The sequence below is a fragment of the Anoplolepis gracilipes genome, unplaced genomic scaffold, assembly GCF_047496725.1.
Source record: "Anoplolepis gracilipes unplaced genomic scaffold, ASM4749672v1 Contig33, whole genome shotgun sequence".
Lineage (NCBI taxonomy): Eukaryota > Metazoa > Arthropoda > Insecta > Hymenoptera > Formicidae > Anoplolepis > Anoplolepis gracilipes.
The window spans coordinates 1-16,962 of record NW_027328681.1 but is presented as its reverse complement, the minus strand read 5'-3'; the positions used below and the strand labels follow the sequence as shown (position 1 = coordinate 16,962).

Sequence of the window (16,962 nt, the reverse complement as noted above, 5' to 3'; positions counted from 1 at the left end):
TAACATAAATTACAATAAGCGCGTGGGTACTCACGCTTTTTTGTCACTTAGGCCGGTATTCATAGTCCGATCTTATATTTAAGATCGTCTTAAGATCTCGTTCAACCAATAAAATGATGCTATGCGGCTATTTGATGGAATTTGGTTGAACAGGATCTTAAGACGATCTTAAATATAAGATCGGACTATAAATACCAACCTTAAAGTTGCAAAAGAAATGTTTAATAGATAAATTAATTTTAATATGTACATAAAATATGCAATAAATTCAACATCGATCAATTTGTACTTTGCACTTAATATATTTTTTATATATTTAATATATTAATATAAAATTGTCTATCATACGCAAGCACACACACACACACACACACACACACACACACACACACACACACACGCACACACCTTCTCAAATTGCGTACACGTACATCTGAAGTTAATAATATCTTCCATGCTGATTTTTATAACCAAAGATGATCGCAATCATTTCTTCAGGTAAATCCATAATTGAACCCATTACGAAAAAATTTGGAATACAGAAATAAATATAGAGTATTTTCTGATCGTCACAAATTAATTGCATATAATTAATTGATTCACTGTGTGATAACGAAATACGATATTCGCAGTTAACGTTTTTATGCATCTGTTGTCTTCGGGCAGCACAAATGAGTGACTACTGTATGCTACACAAATCTCCCACACTCTATTCTTTTGGATTGTACACTAGATTTTACATATCCCAGATTTTTTCGTCTTGCTAGCAATGCTACTGCGCCCCAATGCTAATGATTAGTGGAGAAAGAAACGCACAAATGCGCGTGAGCTTGGTATTCATTGGTAACTTTTTACATTTTTGTATACGTTTCACTTTCCACAATATCCAGTGTGTCTGTGTAGACCCGCAAATACTTTGTCCTTTTCCCTATTATCTCCCGACAGTTGTCATGTGACAAAAGGAAAACGAATATGTCAGAACACATTTTCTTCTACACATGTACCTTTAAGATAGAAAAAGATAGAAGAATATAGAATTTCAGGATATCGCAATCTTAGATTTTAAAATAAAAAGAGACTCAGGCGGTAATATTAGAGAAACAATTCTGTTATACTTGTGTATTTCCTTTTTTAACGGACGGAACTAACACTAAAAAAGCTTTTAAAAACTACCCACAGTGCGTTAAGGCTCCTGAGTAGTCACCGCGGCCATATTGAAATCGTGACGTCACAAGTGAGAAATAACGAGAAATGACACCCTAATTTATGTTGCGACTGACATGTAAATAAAAACATATTTCAACGAAATAATACTACCAATCTCTTCAGCACACTTGTAAAAATGGACGGCTGGTAATCCTTTCTCCTGACAATTGATAAATAACTCTAAATTGAATCCGAAATGAACCCTTGAAATGCGGAAAAACACGCGATTTGACAGCTGTCGAAAGAAGAGGAAAATGTTACTTTACACAGTTTATTCCTTATACAGCTTAGCAGCCGTCCATTTTCACAAGTTTCATTAATACGTTGCACATCACAACACTAGCAGAAAGCAAATAATTACGACGTAAGTCGCAACATAAATTGGGCTGTCATTTCTTGCTTCTGACATATTTCCCAAAAGAAAGAAAGAGACAAAACTATATATCGCCACCGTCGACATCGAAGTTCCGTCTCGAGTACTCAGGAGCCTTAAGGATATACCGAACCGACGAGAAAATTCTAGCGTCACTGTTATCAACATTGAAAAATGAACCCTTATTCAATGTGTTGGTGTATGTCTGTATGCCATTAGTTTGAAAAGAGTCACATGAAGGTCACGTGAAGGTCATTTTGAATTTCTTAAATAAAACACCCTATATATTTTTGCATATACTTGTAGCTTATCTTGAGAGCTTTCCAAAACACTATGATAAAATGTTTTTTTATTAAACACTTTTCGAGTTATCAGGCTTCAAAAGTTGCAATATTTTGACATAAAATACAAGATATCTTATAAAATATTCATTTCTCGATTATCTTACCCTAATACTTTTATGCACAGAATAATGAGACGAATCAATTGGCGTAGTTAAAACACATAATTATGTTAAAATAAAAATGTGTAACTGCTAGTTGCAAATTCAGATTTTTTCTTAAAGTATAAATCGGTGAATTATTAGGCGTGAAAAATGACAAATGTTTGGACAGCCAAATTATTCTTGCGTGCTATTCTTAAATAAAAAAGTATTTCAATGAAATAACACTACAGGGGACCTATTATGTATCTATCTCTAAAGAAATGGAAATGTGAAAGTGAGCAATCCCCTCTATTTTGTATGTATTCACCTTGTGAAAATACAAAGATATTCCCGGGAATTTGCTCGTCATGAATTTTACATTAGTAAGAGAAAGATAGCAAATAAATTACATGCACAAATATATAATTTTCACCAATTATAACCTAAAATTTGTAGTTACATTGACAAAAGATCGCGATAAATAATAATAATATGGATTATGTTGTGGTGGCCCTTTTTAAAATTTCCTTTACTATTATCCTTTTATTTTCACCCGAACAACCCGAATATACGTCCCCTACCGAAATCGGCATGTTCTCTCATGTATTTTAATAATAGCTTTTTTTACTCTTCAGAGAAATTTATTTTATTTATTGCACTTTAATAATTAATAATTAATTATACGTCTTTGGTGTTTCTTTTGGTTAGGTTTGCTAGTATTCAGTCGTCAAACCTAAAGTGTCAGACACATAACAATGCTAGTAATATGTCAATTGGCTCTAACAGAAATCTAGTGATCTCACATTTTCACTTACTAATTCCATAATAGCGGGAGAACATTCCCGTGAAATAAAAATGCGAAACGTGAGAAAATTTATCTAAAATACATAATAGACCCTCAGGATGTTTCAACATACTTGTAAAATACTCCGAAAACTCAGCTTAGCGAGGAATATACTATGTGGAAGGAATATTTTCCACTTCTTTAGACAGCTGCCAAACTGCCTGTTTCTCCGCAAAAGTAGGCTTACTTTGACACTCATTTTACGGATATCTCTTAACTACCAAGGGAAAAGCTTAGTTTTCGAACAATGTTACAAGTGTGCTAAACTGATCTGTAATCTTGTTTCATCAAAATATCTTTTATTTAAAAATGGCACGCAAGAATTATTCGGCTGTTATTTTTCGCTTATGACGTCACGATTCCAATATAGCCGCGGTCAGTACCCAGGAATCTTAAAGTTGAAAACTTTAAACTTTAAGGCTCCTGAAAACTTTAAAGTTAAAAACCCTAAACTTTAAAATGCTTTTTTAATTTCTTGCCTACAATAATTTTTGCCCAAATGCAACGATTTGAAAATGGTCTAATTTTTTAAACGTAGTGTGCTTACAATCAAACGTTTTATCAAACATTATATCAATATTTGCTTTAATAAACTAATTTATTTTAGTTTTCTAAAAAGTTTATAAACTATTTATATACAAAGCAACGATAAAAGAGATTTTAAAATTATTTAATAAATACTATTTACAAAACGAATAAAAAATACTTAACAAATCGTGAAACTCTGTCATAGTTTGAAACTATTTTCCCTAATTATATAGTTGGCTAAAATAAATCGCTTGCTTCTTATCACGTACAAGGTACAGAAAATATTCTCTTATGTATATATTATATAATCTTATTTTTCTTACAACAAGTGTCTGACATATTTTTTACTTTCATTTTACACAGATTTTTTTCAACAACGAGTTTTAAATATTCTTTAAATGTTACGAAAAGAAATAAAAAAAGTTTTGGAAGAGTTTCGAAAAATTCTACAAGGATTGATTGTAATACAAAGACGTAAAATTAGAGAGTATGCAGGTAAAAATATAAAATATATTGGTAGATATTATAATTGTATAAAGTAAGAAATCGTTATTTCTTCGTAATAAAATATTTGACCATTGATTCTTTTTTTTAATATCGCCCATCTCTAAAGTTTATACAAAAATCATATAAGTTCTAAGAAGTTAATATTTCTTTAGAAAATGTACACACATGTAACATAAATATTTTTAAAGTAATTTTCTTTTAAAAAAATTTTTTATCTTTCGGAAACAATAAAATTTCTTTGAAATTCATAATCGGGCCAAGAGAGTTACAGCAGATGTATACTTATATGCCTTTTGTTCTTCACACATGTCTCTGACATTGAGAAAAAATGGAAATCTATAAATTTTCTTTTCTTCTTATACTACGTTGTTTTATAAAAATTATATAATTAATAACCTAACCTAACCTAACAACGGCATATTTTTGTTCTGAAAGTTGAGACATCGACAAAACGAAATCCTTCTTTTATTTTGTACGGTTGTATACTCGTTATATACATAAATTGAATCATAAAAAAAGTGGAAAAAATGCAAAGAATTTTTAAAAGAAAATTTTTTCTGAATGATTAATGGTGATAAAGAAAGAAAAATGAACAGGGTTGGGTAGTAACTAGTTAAATAGTTAAAAGTTAAGTTAAAAAGTTAAAAAGTTAATAACTTTTAACTTAACTTAGTTAATTTTAAATGCCATAAAATTTAAACTTTACACTAGTTAATTTTAACTTAACTTATTAACTTTTTTTAATATCAGTTAATAAATAATTTATTAATATCAAAGTCATATGAAAATTGATGATCGTAATATATAAAATATATATATATATATATATTGTATATACATATACACTGACAAGGGGATGATCAGGATTAGCCCCCTCTTTGAATAAGCTTGTGGTATGTTGTTGTCCTACCCTCCCACTAATTACGGTAAAACACTTTTTGATAACGCTCAAGCATTCGCGAGAAAAATGAGTTTAAAGTTTCCCGTGCTCGTTATATACCTATTTGTAAAGAAAGATTTCAGTGATCAATCGTAGATAAGAGCGTAAGGCGATTAATTACTGATTATTGCACCGTACGTTGCAAGTTCGAAGTCTAGGGGTTTTTTTTTTAATTAATATTGTTATAGTTAGTGCAATGTATTATATTTTTAATATATAAATTATTTTCCAATAGATTTGTTTAACATAGATGTATTTAACACATTATATAAATGGAAAGGAAAGAGAAGAATTAATAAAAATAATTTGGTATATTAGACATAATTTCATTTTATTTTACTTTTGCTATATTCGCTCTCGGAATTAGAAGATTCTAATGTTTTTTTTTTAAGGTTAAGAGGAATATGTTCTGTTATACTACCTGAGAATTTGTTTTCTTTGTGCTCGTCTTTCAGCAGTTTGAATGTTAGCCATTACATTCTTTCGAGCAAAAATGTATAGGTCACTTTGATACGTTATAAGTCTAGGAAATAAAATCATATCGATCTCAATTTTTTTTTAATTTGCAAGGAACAGTCCAAATTATACAATGATTATCATGATACTTGTGAAAAAAATTCATTCCACTCCGTGGAGTGCGTCAAACTGTGCCAATTTTCCGAGACAAAACACGTCCTTACTTTTGAAAAGAAGGCGGGAGGGGGGAAAAAAAAAATTCGAAATCTGACAAATGCTTCTAAGAGACTTCAAGCTTCAAAATAAAAAAAAATCTTTTAGATAAGACCATTTTCCGCGGAGTTATGATTATTTGAAGTTGAGTGAAATTTCGATAAAAATTTTTGTTGCGTTAATTTTGTTGCTCAGTATATATATTATATAATTATAAATTATATAAATATAATTTTGCTATAATTCATAAATATATATTCTCATTATTTATTGATACTTTATGGTTGCCTTTGTAAGTTTACGAAATAAAGCGCGCGTATAGTGATATATATAGATATTTTAAGCTTATTTCTAAAAAATGCGACTTTGGAATACAATTTTATCATATATGGTTGAATTTGTCGTTAAATGAGCTATAAGTTTTGCTATTAGACAAATTTTAACATTTGCAAAAATTGAAAGGGAGGGGAGGGATTTCGAAAAATATGACATTTTTGAAAAGTCTGATTGCACAATTTTAAAGTACATTAAAAACCATAAAACTTTTTTTTATATCTCTTATTGTTTTGACGGTATTCGCTAGAAATATAAAAACCGATTTTTTTCAGTTCCATTGAGCATACACAGGGTTTTGTCATGTATTCTATAGGTTTAAGTGGGAATGCTTACTGGCATAAAACTGTGAAAAGGCACTTTAAGATCAGTCTGTTATAGGCAGTTTTCGGAAGAACACTTTTTTCTATATATATATATATATATGTGTGTTTCTAACAAACATTGTTAGAAAATTACAATATACATTTTTTAATAACATATATATTAAAATAATATTATATTTAAATTATTACATTGTAATAGTTTCTTCCGACAAAATTCAAAAAGAGAATAATAATAATATTTTAATTGTATTAATTTTAATATTTGAAAAGAATGAAATTCAATCCAGAACTGACATTAAAAGAGGAAAACATTATGTGTTATACTCAGCCTTGGTATACGAAAGAATATTTTGTATCATCTGGAAAGTCCATGGAAGTTAATTGTGGGTTTGGATACTCAACAAGATATTTTATCTTGCCAGAACTTGATGTAAAGTCGACAATAATAGGTATGTAATGTTGTAAAGAATATGTAACAATTTATTGACATAAATTTGTTTCTTAATTCAATTATGGCTTACAGGTACCGATAATTCGGAAAGTATGATAAAATATGCAGAAAGTAAATATAAAACCGACGAACGAATCGATTTTGAAGTTTTTGATATCCAAACCAAAAATTTATCTGAAAGATATATCGCAGAATTTGATAATATATTTTCGTTTCCCACTGTACATGCTCGTACTGATATTTGGTAAATATAAAATATATGTTGTAAAAAGAATAAAAGAGAGAGAGAGAGAGAGAGAGAGAGACAGAGAATCAATCTTATAAAATACGTGCTTGGTAAAAGTAACTTTCAATAAATAATATTTTTATACATTTTTAAAAAATTTTTTTGGCGTAACTATTTTTAAAAAAAATTTTTGCCGACATTTATGTAAACAATTTGATATAATATTAATATTTTGAGCAACAAAATGCTTTATATCAATTGATTTTATAATATTATGTTAAATATTAATATTTTAATATTTCATTAAATTAAGATTAGATTAAAATTTTATCTTCAATAATATTACTGAATGCACATATATAGACCTTAATAATTTTTATTTATTTTGTTTGACAGTCAAAAATTTCAAAATATTTATAAAATGTTAAAACCTGGTGGATGCCTTTATATATATATGGTTACATCTCACGATGCGTTTACATTATATAGACGAATGTTGAATCATCCAACTTATGGATTATTCTTCAAGGTATGTATTATTACTTTAAATATTATTTTGTTTATTTTTACTACGATTTTTAATTACTATTCTTATATTTACATGGTTTATAAAGGACTACATTACACCGTTTCATAATTGGACCAATCCTGCGAGAGAAGTAAATCATTTACTTAAACAAATCGGATTTATAGTTCAGCGCTCTAATTTTATGCCGTTAAGAAGATATAGGACAGAAAATCTTTTACGTAAGTATTCTTTTTTTAAAACATATGTATAATTATGAAAATGATGCAGATCAAAATCAAATTTTGCCTTATACAGCGATTTAATTGTAATACGTAAACGATCCGACAATAAAAGTGCAAAATATTTTGTTTTTTATGGCTAGAATGTTTTAAGTTTAAAAAAAATATTATATCCTGTAACATTATTAAAGATATCTCACCGACTCATTTTTGTAATTTAAAAGATGTGCCGGTCATGGTGTTCGGCCATTTTTTCAACTTAAAACTGACTATAAACTTTCACTTGTAGTAACTTACTCTAATTTACGACTCCTCAAAAATTTGATTACTGTGCGCATCTCAAACTTGAAATAATTATAAATTACATTAATCACACATATTGTTCGCTTGTCAAACTCCAATCAATTACAATAGATAGGAGACAATAGTTGCACAGCAACTATCCCTTTCTCGCATAAAACATGCTTATACATTCTTATGATATAAATCACATATAACGATCTTTTGTCTTTCTTATCGAGAAGTCCGCCCTCGCATAAATTATATCAAAAACTTACCTAATTTGTTATTTATTTAGAAATTTTCATATAAATATAATTTTTATGTAAAAGTTATTTTTTATTCCAACAGCTTATATTTTATCTGGCCTGTCATTTATAAACAAGCTGTCACCTCAACAACAAGAAGATGTCAAAGATGAGCTCACAAATGAATTTAATAAAATGGAGAAAAAGTTTGAACAAATGTATCGTATGGTAGCAAAAAATGTCAATTTTGATATATATGATACGTTAAGTATTTACGCATGTAAACCACCAGTAAATCAACGTCGATTATTTGTGTACATGAATTAATATTTTTCTAAGTATATTCTCTACATTGCATATAGACCTTACTAATTACTTATGTATTACAAATTTATTAAGATTTTATGTTAGATGATTCAACATTCGTCTATATAATGTAAACGCATCGTGAGATGTAACCATATACATGTAGCGCGCGAAGTTGGTCGAGCGGGTATAACACGGCGGTGTAAAATAAAATAAGGCGACGTTACATAGATATTAAAAAAAAAAAAAGAAAATAATAAATGTATGTTGTCTTCTCCTCTCTCTCTCCCTTCATTTCCCACATCTAAAAAGGAAAGTCTCTCATATCCCGTTCTCCCCCCCCCTCTCTCTTTCTCTCTCTCTCTTCCATTCCTTAACCCGAAACTCCCTTACAAATTGCCCAATGTTTTTAGGGACGCCCCACCCCTTACAGTCTAAAATTATTTCTGTCACTAACCCACTGCCCCTCATGCATCCCTTGTCTATTCTAACCTTTCGTCTCATACATCTCCTTTCCCTTTGCTTACATTCCTCCACTCTCTCTCTCTTTCCCTTTCTCTCCTCTCTCCCTCTCTCCTCTCTCCTCTCTCTCTCTTCTTCTCCTGCTCCATTTCTCCATCTCCTCCTCTTCCTTTCTCTTCTCTTCTTTCCTCCTCTTCTCCTTCCTTCTTCCTCTTTCTACCTTCCTGTTTCTCCTCCCCCTCTCTCTCCTTTTTCCTCGCTCTATTTGTTTTCTTCTTCGTTCTTCGTCTCTCCCCGAATTTCCGTTCCTTTTCTCTCATCCCCTATAACCCGTCATCTCTTCCTTCTTCTCTATCCTCTGTCTCCCCTCCTCTCTCTTTGCCCTCTTCATCATTTCCAATATCCCCCCCCCCTCCCTCACTTCCTTATCCCCTCATTAAACTCTCATATCTTTCCGCTCTTCCCTCTCTTCTTCTCCTCTTCTTTTCTTCCTCTTCTCTCCATCCTCTTTTCCTTCCCCTCCTTCCTTCATGCTTTCTCTTCTCCTTACCGCTTCTTTCCTCTCGTCCTTACTAATTCTCCGTGCCTCGCGTTCCCTTTCAGTCCTCCTCACCATCTTTCATCTCCTCCCTGCACTCCCTAGTCCCCCTCACCTTACTCTTCGCCCGTTTAACTCCTCTCTCCTTATCCATTTCCCTTTCCTTTCCATCTCTTCCCTTCTTTCCTTTTTCCTGTGCTTCTCCTCACTTGCTTTCCCTTCTCTCTGCCCTCTTCACCACTCACTTTGGAACACTCTTCTTCTCCTCTCTCCTCTCCCTTCCTTCCTCTTCTCTCTTCCCCTTGCCCCTCCACCATCCTTCTTTCCTCTTCTTCCTCCGTCACACCTCTTCCCTTCTCTCCTTTCTCTGCGTTCCTCCTCACTTGATTTCCCTTTTCTCTGCCTACTCAATACCCGCATATAACCTCCATCTGTCACTGTCCACGCCTCTCTCCATCATACACTCCATCATCTCCTTCCCTTCCATCCTCGTCCGTCTCAACTCCCGCCTCCCTCCTTGACCCTTCCTTCTCGTTCCTACCCTCCCTCTTCCTCCTTTACTCCGCTCTCTGATATACCAATATAATTTTGATCTTAATAAATAAAAAAATATTTTATATAAAATTATATTAATTGTAATCTTTATATTTATTTATTAACAGAAAATTTAACGTAAAATATATTATAAGCACAGAAAAAATTCGTAAACTTAAAATGTTATATAAATTTGAGAACAATTATTGTGCTTGCAAAATATTTTGAACTAGTTACAAGCAATCCATAACATATATAAATACTAGTTAAGAGAATTAATGATATTTAGCAATTGTTCTGTTTTTTTAAAGAATATTTTTTATTTTCCTCTGTTTTTCCATCTTTTTTAAATAAAAAATAGAGTGATCAAAACAATGTGTTTATTAGAAATAAATGGCATATCTCCTAAATAAAATTATTTTTTCGAGCAAATTGATATTTTTCTCTTTCTTTGTAGGGATATATTATAATCTTTTCTTTTTATATTTTGATAATTATTTACAGAAACTTACATGACACTTTTATTTTGACATATGTTATAGAGAATTTATTAATGAAACTTTTTTTTGCTTGTAACGAAAAAGCGGCCTTAACAACTTAACGTAAAAAATTAGTTTTTTTATGATTGCTCATTGAAGCAATATCATTACTGACGTCATTGTTGCGCTTATCATTGCCTCTAATAACGATGAAGCGATGATGACCTGCAGCCAAAATACAAAGCACCGAATGAGATTTCTATTCTATTGAATATCAGCGAAAACTCGTACAATTCCACTGGCGCGCCAAGAGTTAAAAGAAATGTCTTCCCACACTAATTGATTTCTTCATTTTCTTTCTTGTTTATCAATTATTTATTTATAAGTTATAAGTTAAGAGATCCTACTACGATTTCTGTCTTTAATATTTTCTAATTTATCTTTCCTTACCAATGTCTGGCTCTCTCCATGTCATGTTGATTTTCTCTTCTTGTTAAATTCTTTTTCAAAAATATTTAAATACTATATTATATAATTTTGATTGCATTAATTTTTCAATATTTTATTTTATACACGTGTACTTTGCTTGTTTCAATGTATGTTTGTAAGAAATTCTTTTTTCAAAATATGCTCTTTCTTTTGTCATTTTTTAAAATATGCACCCATTACAAGTAGACAATAGCCGAGAAGAAAATAAAAGAAAAATGTTATTTCTATAACCGTTTGGCTCTGAATAGGACTTCGATGCTGCAGACTATAAATTCCTGACACGTTACTTTTATACATGTATCAATACTCTTGAGAATTATATTTTGTAATAAATTTATTTATAAACATTTAAGAAAATTTAAAAAAATTTAGAAATTAAAAAAAATATGTAATATTTTTAAAATTAATATTCATTTAAAATTAATTTTAATATTCTTAAAATTTAAAGCTCAAATATTTGTTTAAATATGCATTCGTAATTTATAATAATGATATATTATTTTACAATAATGGTACCAGTCGCTCGGTTAAAAATCATACATAAATGAGTAAATATAAAAGACAATTACACAAAAACTTCATTAGTAAAAAAGATTTCTATAAAGATTTTTATTTTATGTCGTCAGTAGATAATTTTCTTTATCAGGCTAAAATATTATATGTATCTTTTAGTTAAATAATTCCACATTTATTACATTTTGCATTTGTAATGTTTGCATTTAAATCCTGTCATAAAAGAATTCTTCCGTATCTTCAAGGCACAATAGAACGCTAACCCCTCGTCGTCCCTTTTTAGGCTCACAGAAAGGCAAACGCGGAGACGCCTGCCCCCCATTGCACATCACCCATGAGCTGAAGCAGTACAGTTGTACCTTATATATTTTATTACTTTGTTTTATTAATACAATTTTATAATAATTATGCACTTTAAACCTTCCTTGGTTAATAAGACACTTATGTGCAAAAGATAAAATCAAACTATATTGTAATTATTGAAAATTAAAGTAAAAAACCGATTCGAAATTAAACTTGTTTAAAGTTTATTTTGAATTTTTAATGTAATATATTAAATGAATTACCCGAGAAACATTATAATATAAATTATATATAGTATGTATACTATATTTTTGTTTATATTCGGAAATATTTGATAAGAGCTAATTAAAATTCATCAATCTAATAGCGAACATATTTGTGTTGCAAAATAATATCACATGAATATAAAAATACACAGGTGATGGATGTATGACACAATTGAATAATTTTGTAAAGTCAAATAAAGTCAATTTTGAGTTAATTTATTATATTTGTAGATTGCTGAATATACGAATCTGAAATTTGTCAAATTTGACAAATTTAAAATAGTAGAATTAATATAAATATCAAAATTATCAATACATACATGTATTGTACATATATATAAATTTTATAAATTAAATATAGTGTAATATAAACATTTTACATGTCCAATAATATTGTTATTTAATAAAATAATCATTTATCACCATCAAAGTACTTGTATTTTGCATTAAGATATTTTATGTATAAACCTTCAATGTAGATTAGTATGATGTAACACAAGTAATCAAATTTTTTATTAAATAAAAATCTGATTGTAAATTATAACGATATATGTAATTTTTTTCTAAGTAACTTCTGACGCAATATGTTAATTAATAATTTATTAATTTTAATATTTAATTACTTGCTCTAAAGATGGCCTAAAAAATCAGGCCAAAACGTTCGTTAACAATTTTATAATTTACATTATACTTGTTTGCTGCACGAACTAAATTCGTTTAGTTGCCAAAAAATTTGGTGAATTTAACAGTTGTTTAGTTCCTTGTGATAAGCAACAGTTAATTAAATCAAGTGATATCGATTTTTGCATGAAAAGTACCCAACTAAATTATTTTGTTCGAAATACTATAACTATTTATATATATATTTTAAAATATTTAGTCATTTCAATATATTTATTTGATTTCCAAATATCGAGAGGACTAAACAATTTCGTGTTAATTAAAAAATATTGCGTATTTTTAAATAAATAATTTAGTAGGATCAAAAAAATTTTTGTTTATTCAAAGAACAGAGTTTATCAAATTTATTCTTTTAAAGTAACAAAAAGTTTCGCATTTGTTCAAATCATTTTGATAGATGGACTAAGTGTGATCGAAAAGAAACTAAATTTATTGTTGATAGACGTTTTTAAATTCATCAAATACTTAGTTGTTTGATGCATGATTTAGCTAAATATACATGTTATTTAACTCTATCGACAACTAAAGTATGTTATTGAAAATTACTTAATCATCGTGTTAAGTCAACTACTTTACGCGAATAGTAATTCAACTAAATCAAAACGACAAAGTACAAGTTTCATTTAGTCGAAGTAAACACAATAAATGTATAAATCGATCAGTAAGTTTTGATCATCGATTTTCATTCTACGATATCATAATGGTTGATCGATATTTTTGTTGGTTCCATTGTGCAATATTTAGTTCCGTTCAATTAATTCCGTTCAACCGATTTGAAACAATAATCATAAGTTTTATTCCATCAGATGAACAAAATCATTAACCAAAACTCGACGGATTTATAAATTTTATCTGTTTCTTTTGACTAAACAAAAGTTTGATTTAACGATTAAAATTTAATTGAATTTCGCTTGTGTTGTAATACCGCTAAGCGAGATGCCGCTAGTTTAATCGCACAGGATATCATTTTCAACATTGCCTGTTGCCATGTAGAAGGGGTATAAGGAAGAAGCCGAATCGCCGAGCCGTACACATACACGGCCCTTTCTTTGTGTGCGCTCATATGTTGCGTATCTTCTCACTGATAAAGTTATCCGTTGTAGAAGAAATGTGCGTTTTTTATATGTACACTGAAAAAAAAATTTATTTACTCTAAAAAAATATTTAGTTCAATACGTTCAAATAAGTATTTATTTAAATTAAGCAAAAACATATTTGAATCAATAAAATATATTGCTGAATAGTAAAATAGACAATATATTTTACTAATTTAAAAATATTCTTGCTTAATTTAAATAAATGCTTGTTTGAACGTATTGAACTACATATTTTTTTAGATTAAGTAAATTTTTTTTCAGTGTACGAAATTCGGGGGCTTAATCAACGCGCACACCGCGGTGCGCAGGCGGCACAGCGAGGACCTCGCGTAGAGGCCCTCATGGAGGGGAGAAGACGAGAACAGACTAGTCCTGACGGATACGAGTGTTTTACAAAAGTTTCGTGAAATACGTAATTATCTTACAATACTGTTTTTGTGTAGTTTCGTGGTTAATTATTACAAGTTAATCGTTAATTGTGAAACGTATGAAGAACAAACATTATGGCCAATATTATTCGCAGTTGGGGCCTGAAAGATTCGGTTGAATCAAACATAATAAAAGTATTAGAAGGTATGTATTATTTTAAAAAATTATTTATTATCGTTATTTGCAAGGTTCATTCTATAAGTCACACCGTTTTGTTTCGAAAATATCTACTGTATGTTTTCAATTGTGTAATTTAAGTTGTTAACGCATTTTTTACACATTTTCTTATGCAACAATTGATTATATCAAAATAATTTATCAGCAAAACCGTAAGATTTCATCATAATTTATTATGATTCCAATAATGTTTGGATTGCTATTTCTTTATTGTCATAAAATATTTTCCGTGATATACGGGTAAAAAGTGTTCGTAAAAAAATGTACACAAAGGTTTGGTATGCGTATGCGTATATATAGTACACAGTGTCTATCTATAAGCATACCATCAAATATCCATGTAGTAATGAAAGTACATTGAAGAAAAATATTTTCGATTTTACAATTTTATCCTCACAGTGTTCTTAGACAAAAATTTAGTTCGTAAAATGAAATATTTAGTTGAATGAAAGATTCTTTTGCTCAAGAAACAAAATTTTTTAAATGTTTGCAAAATGTTTTGTTAACGTTTTATGCTCATTTTGTCAAAGCAAACTTTTTGTCATCTTTTAGAATATAATCTAGTTTTTATAGTCTCTTAAAAAATTCGATTATATTCTAAAAGATGACAAAAAGTTTGCTTCGAAAAAATGAGCATAAAATGTTAACAAAACATTTTGCAAATATTTAAAAAATTTTGTTTCTTGAGCAAAAGAATCTTTCATTCAACTAAATATTTCATTTTACGAACTAAATTTTGGTTTGGTTTCGCATTTTATTCCAAATTGAGTTGCTATTCAAGATAATAATCATTGAATATTTATGCAATTTTTCTTAAGAAAATCAGATTAGTGACGATAATCTGTCCGATCTTACCCCGGAACTTATAAAGGAAATGATTACACCTATCGGATTACGACTCGAATTTTTAAAAAAATGGACGCTGGCGTACGCGCAAAAGAAAATACCTGTTAGTAGGCATAATGAATAAATATGGAGAATTTTTTTAATTTTGAATAAATTCATTTATTTAGCAACATTTATCGTTTATTGTATTAAACAGATCGAGAGTACGAATTCTGAGGAGACATTAGAGAATGCGACTTCTGTACAAAGTTCTTGCTCTTCTGTACAAGATTCATCAAACGATTACGTTTTAAAAAGACAAAACGCTTTTTCCGGAAAATTATCATACGCTTTAAGAACAAAAACTATATCAATCAAAGCAATTCTTAATACAAATATACAAGGAGAAGCAATACTAAAATCTTATAAAACATCAAAATCTTTGACCCGCAAATCACGGAATATCATCGTTGAGATCATTTTGACAGAATTAATGAATGAAACATGCCAGTAATTTATTTCACTTTTTTATATACGTTAAAATTTATATTTTCAAATATACATCTATATCTATACTATATCTATAATAATATTTTATTAATTAATTTTAATACTTATTAATATTTGTTATTTATATTCAATATTAATTTTTATTATATTTTATTAGTCTAAGAAATGAAGATTTTGAACATCTAGCAGAGGCGATAGTAAAAGATTTTCCCACCGAATCCGTTTCCACGTATTATATTCCTGCGATTCCTAAAAAGTTATCTCGCGTTGGAAAATCAGTAATTTCCCGCGGAAAATTTGTTGACAAATATCGTAACAAATTACGTCAACTAAAACGCATTCGCGTGGGTAATCCATTGGCAGAAATTACAAACTTTCAACAAACCGAATCTTCTGATTTATCCTCCGATGAAGGTACCAGGCAGTTTTTTCAAATTTACTTATATTTAAAATTAAAATATATACTATATAGTTAAAATTTTATTTTTATATGTCTCAAATGGATTAAATTTAAATTTTTTCATAATCTATAGAAACTATTCGTGAAGCTGAAGGATGGCTCAAAAGTCATTCCACACCGTGCTGGGAAATCGTCGTCAATAAATGGAAACTTACTGCTGAACATCGACACAAAATTATAAAATCAAACCGGAGTTTGAAATTGTGCCAAATTTTTGAACGATGGTCTATTTTAAAACATCCGAATGCATACACATTAATTGAGGAGGATTATGTATTTCTGAATCTACCAGCGTTGAAAACTGACTCTAGAAAATTGGAAAACTTTTTTTTGCAAAGATATTGGTAATTCGCCCACCAAAAAAAGATGACGACAACGCGCGATCTTTATTAGAATTGATTCAACAAGAAGAATTGACGGACAGTAAGCATCTTTTTCTGTAAGCATCTTGTGTATACTACTTTCACTTCAATTCATTTTATTTGATTGCACAGATAGCAGAATCGTTCTGCAGTTAGAAGACTGCTACCTCATTTACTTCCACCGAAAGGTCGCATACATCTAAAAAAGAAACAATGGAAATCCTCAATAACAGAGTGCAAGGATAACCTGGTAATTCAAACAACAGTAAGTATGATAATTAAAATTCGATATGATTTTTGACACTGTTTTCTATTTAATATGTATAATTTTGCATAATTTTATATAATTTTCCGCAGTTAATAGCTGACATCACAAAAATCCAAGAAAATCGAAGAATAGTAGCGGCGAATCTTGGTATAACCTTGCAGC

General features: G+C 29.5%; 1 protein-coding gene and 1 long non-coding RNA gene across 2 annotated transcripts; both read left to right on the top strand.

Annotated features, from left to right (window-relative positions):
* Positions 1–6,408: 6,408 nt before the first annotated feature.
* Positions 6,409–8,623, top strand: LOC140676003 (juvenile hormone acid O-methyltransferase-like). The gene is made up of 5 exons (XM_072910583.1): positions 6,409–6,599; positions 6,674–6,845; positions 7,224–7,356; positions 7,442–7,574; positions 8,205–8,623. The coding sequence occupies exons 1-5, from the start codon at positions 6,422–6,424 to the stop codon at positions 8,426–8,428; spliced, it is 840 nt and encodes a 279-aa protein (XP_072766684.1). The 5' UTR covers positions 6,409–6,421; the 3' UTR covers positions 8,429–8,623.
* Positions 8,624–13,963: 5,340 nt separating this feature from the next.
* Positions 13,964–15,418, top strand: LOC140676000 (uncharacterized). Its single transcript, XR_012048509.1, has 3 exons — positions 13,964–14,181; positions 14,293–14,342; positions 15,194–15,418. It is a non-coding gene; the product is annotated as an uncharacterized lncRNA (long non-coding RNA).
* The last annotated feature ends 1,544 nt before the right edge of the window (positions 15,419–16,962 follow it).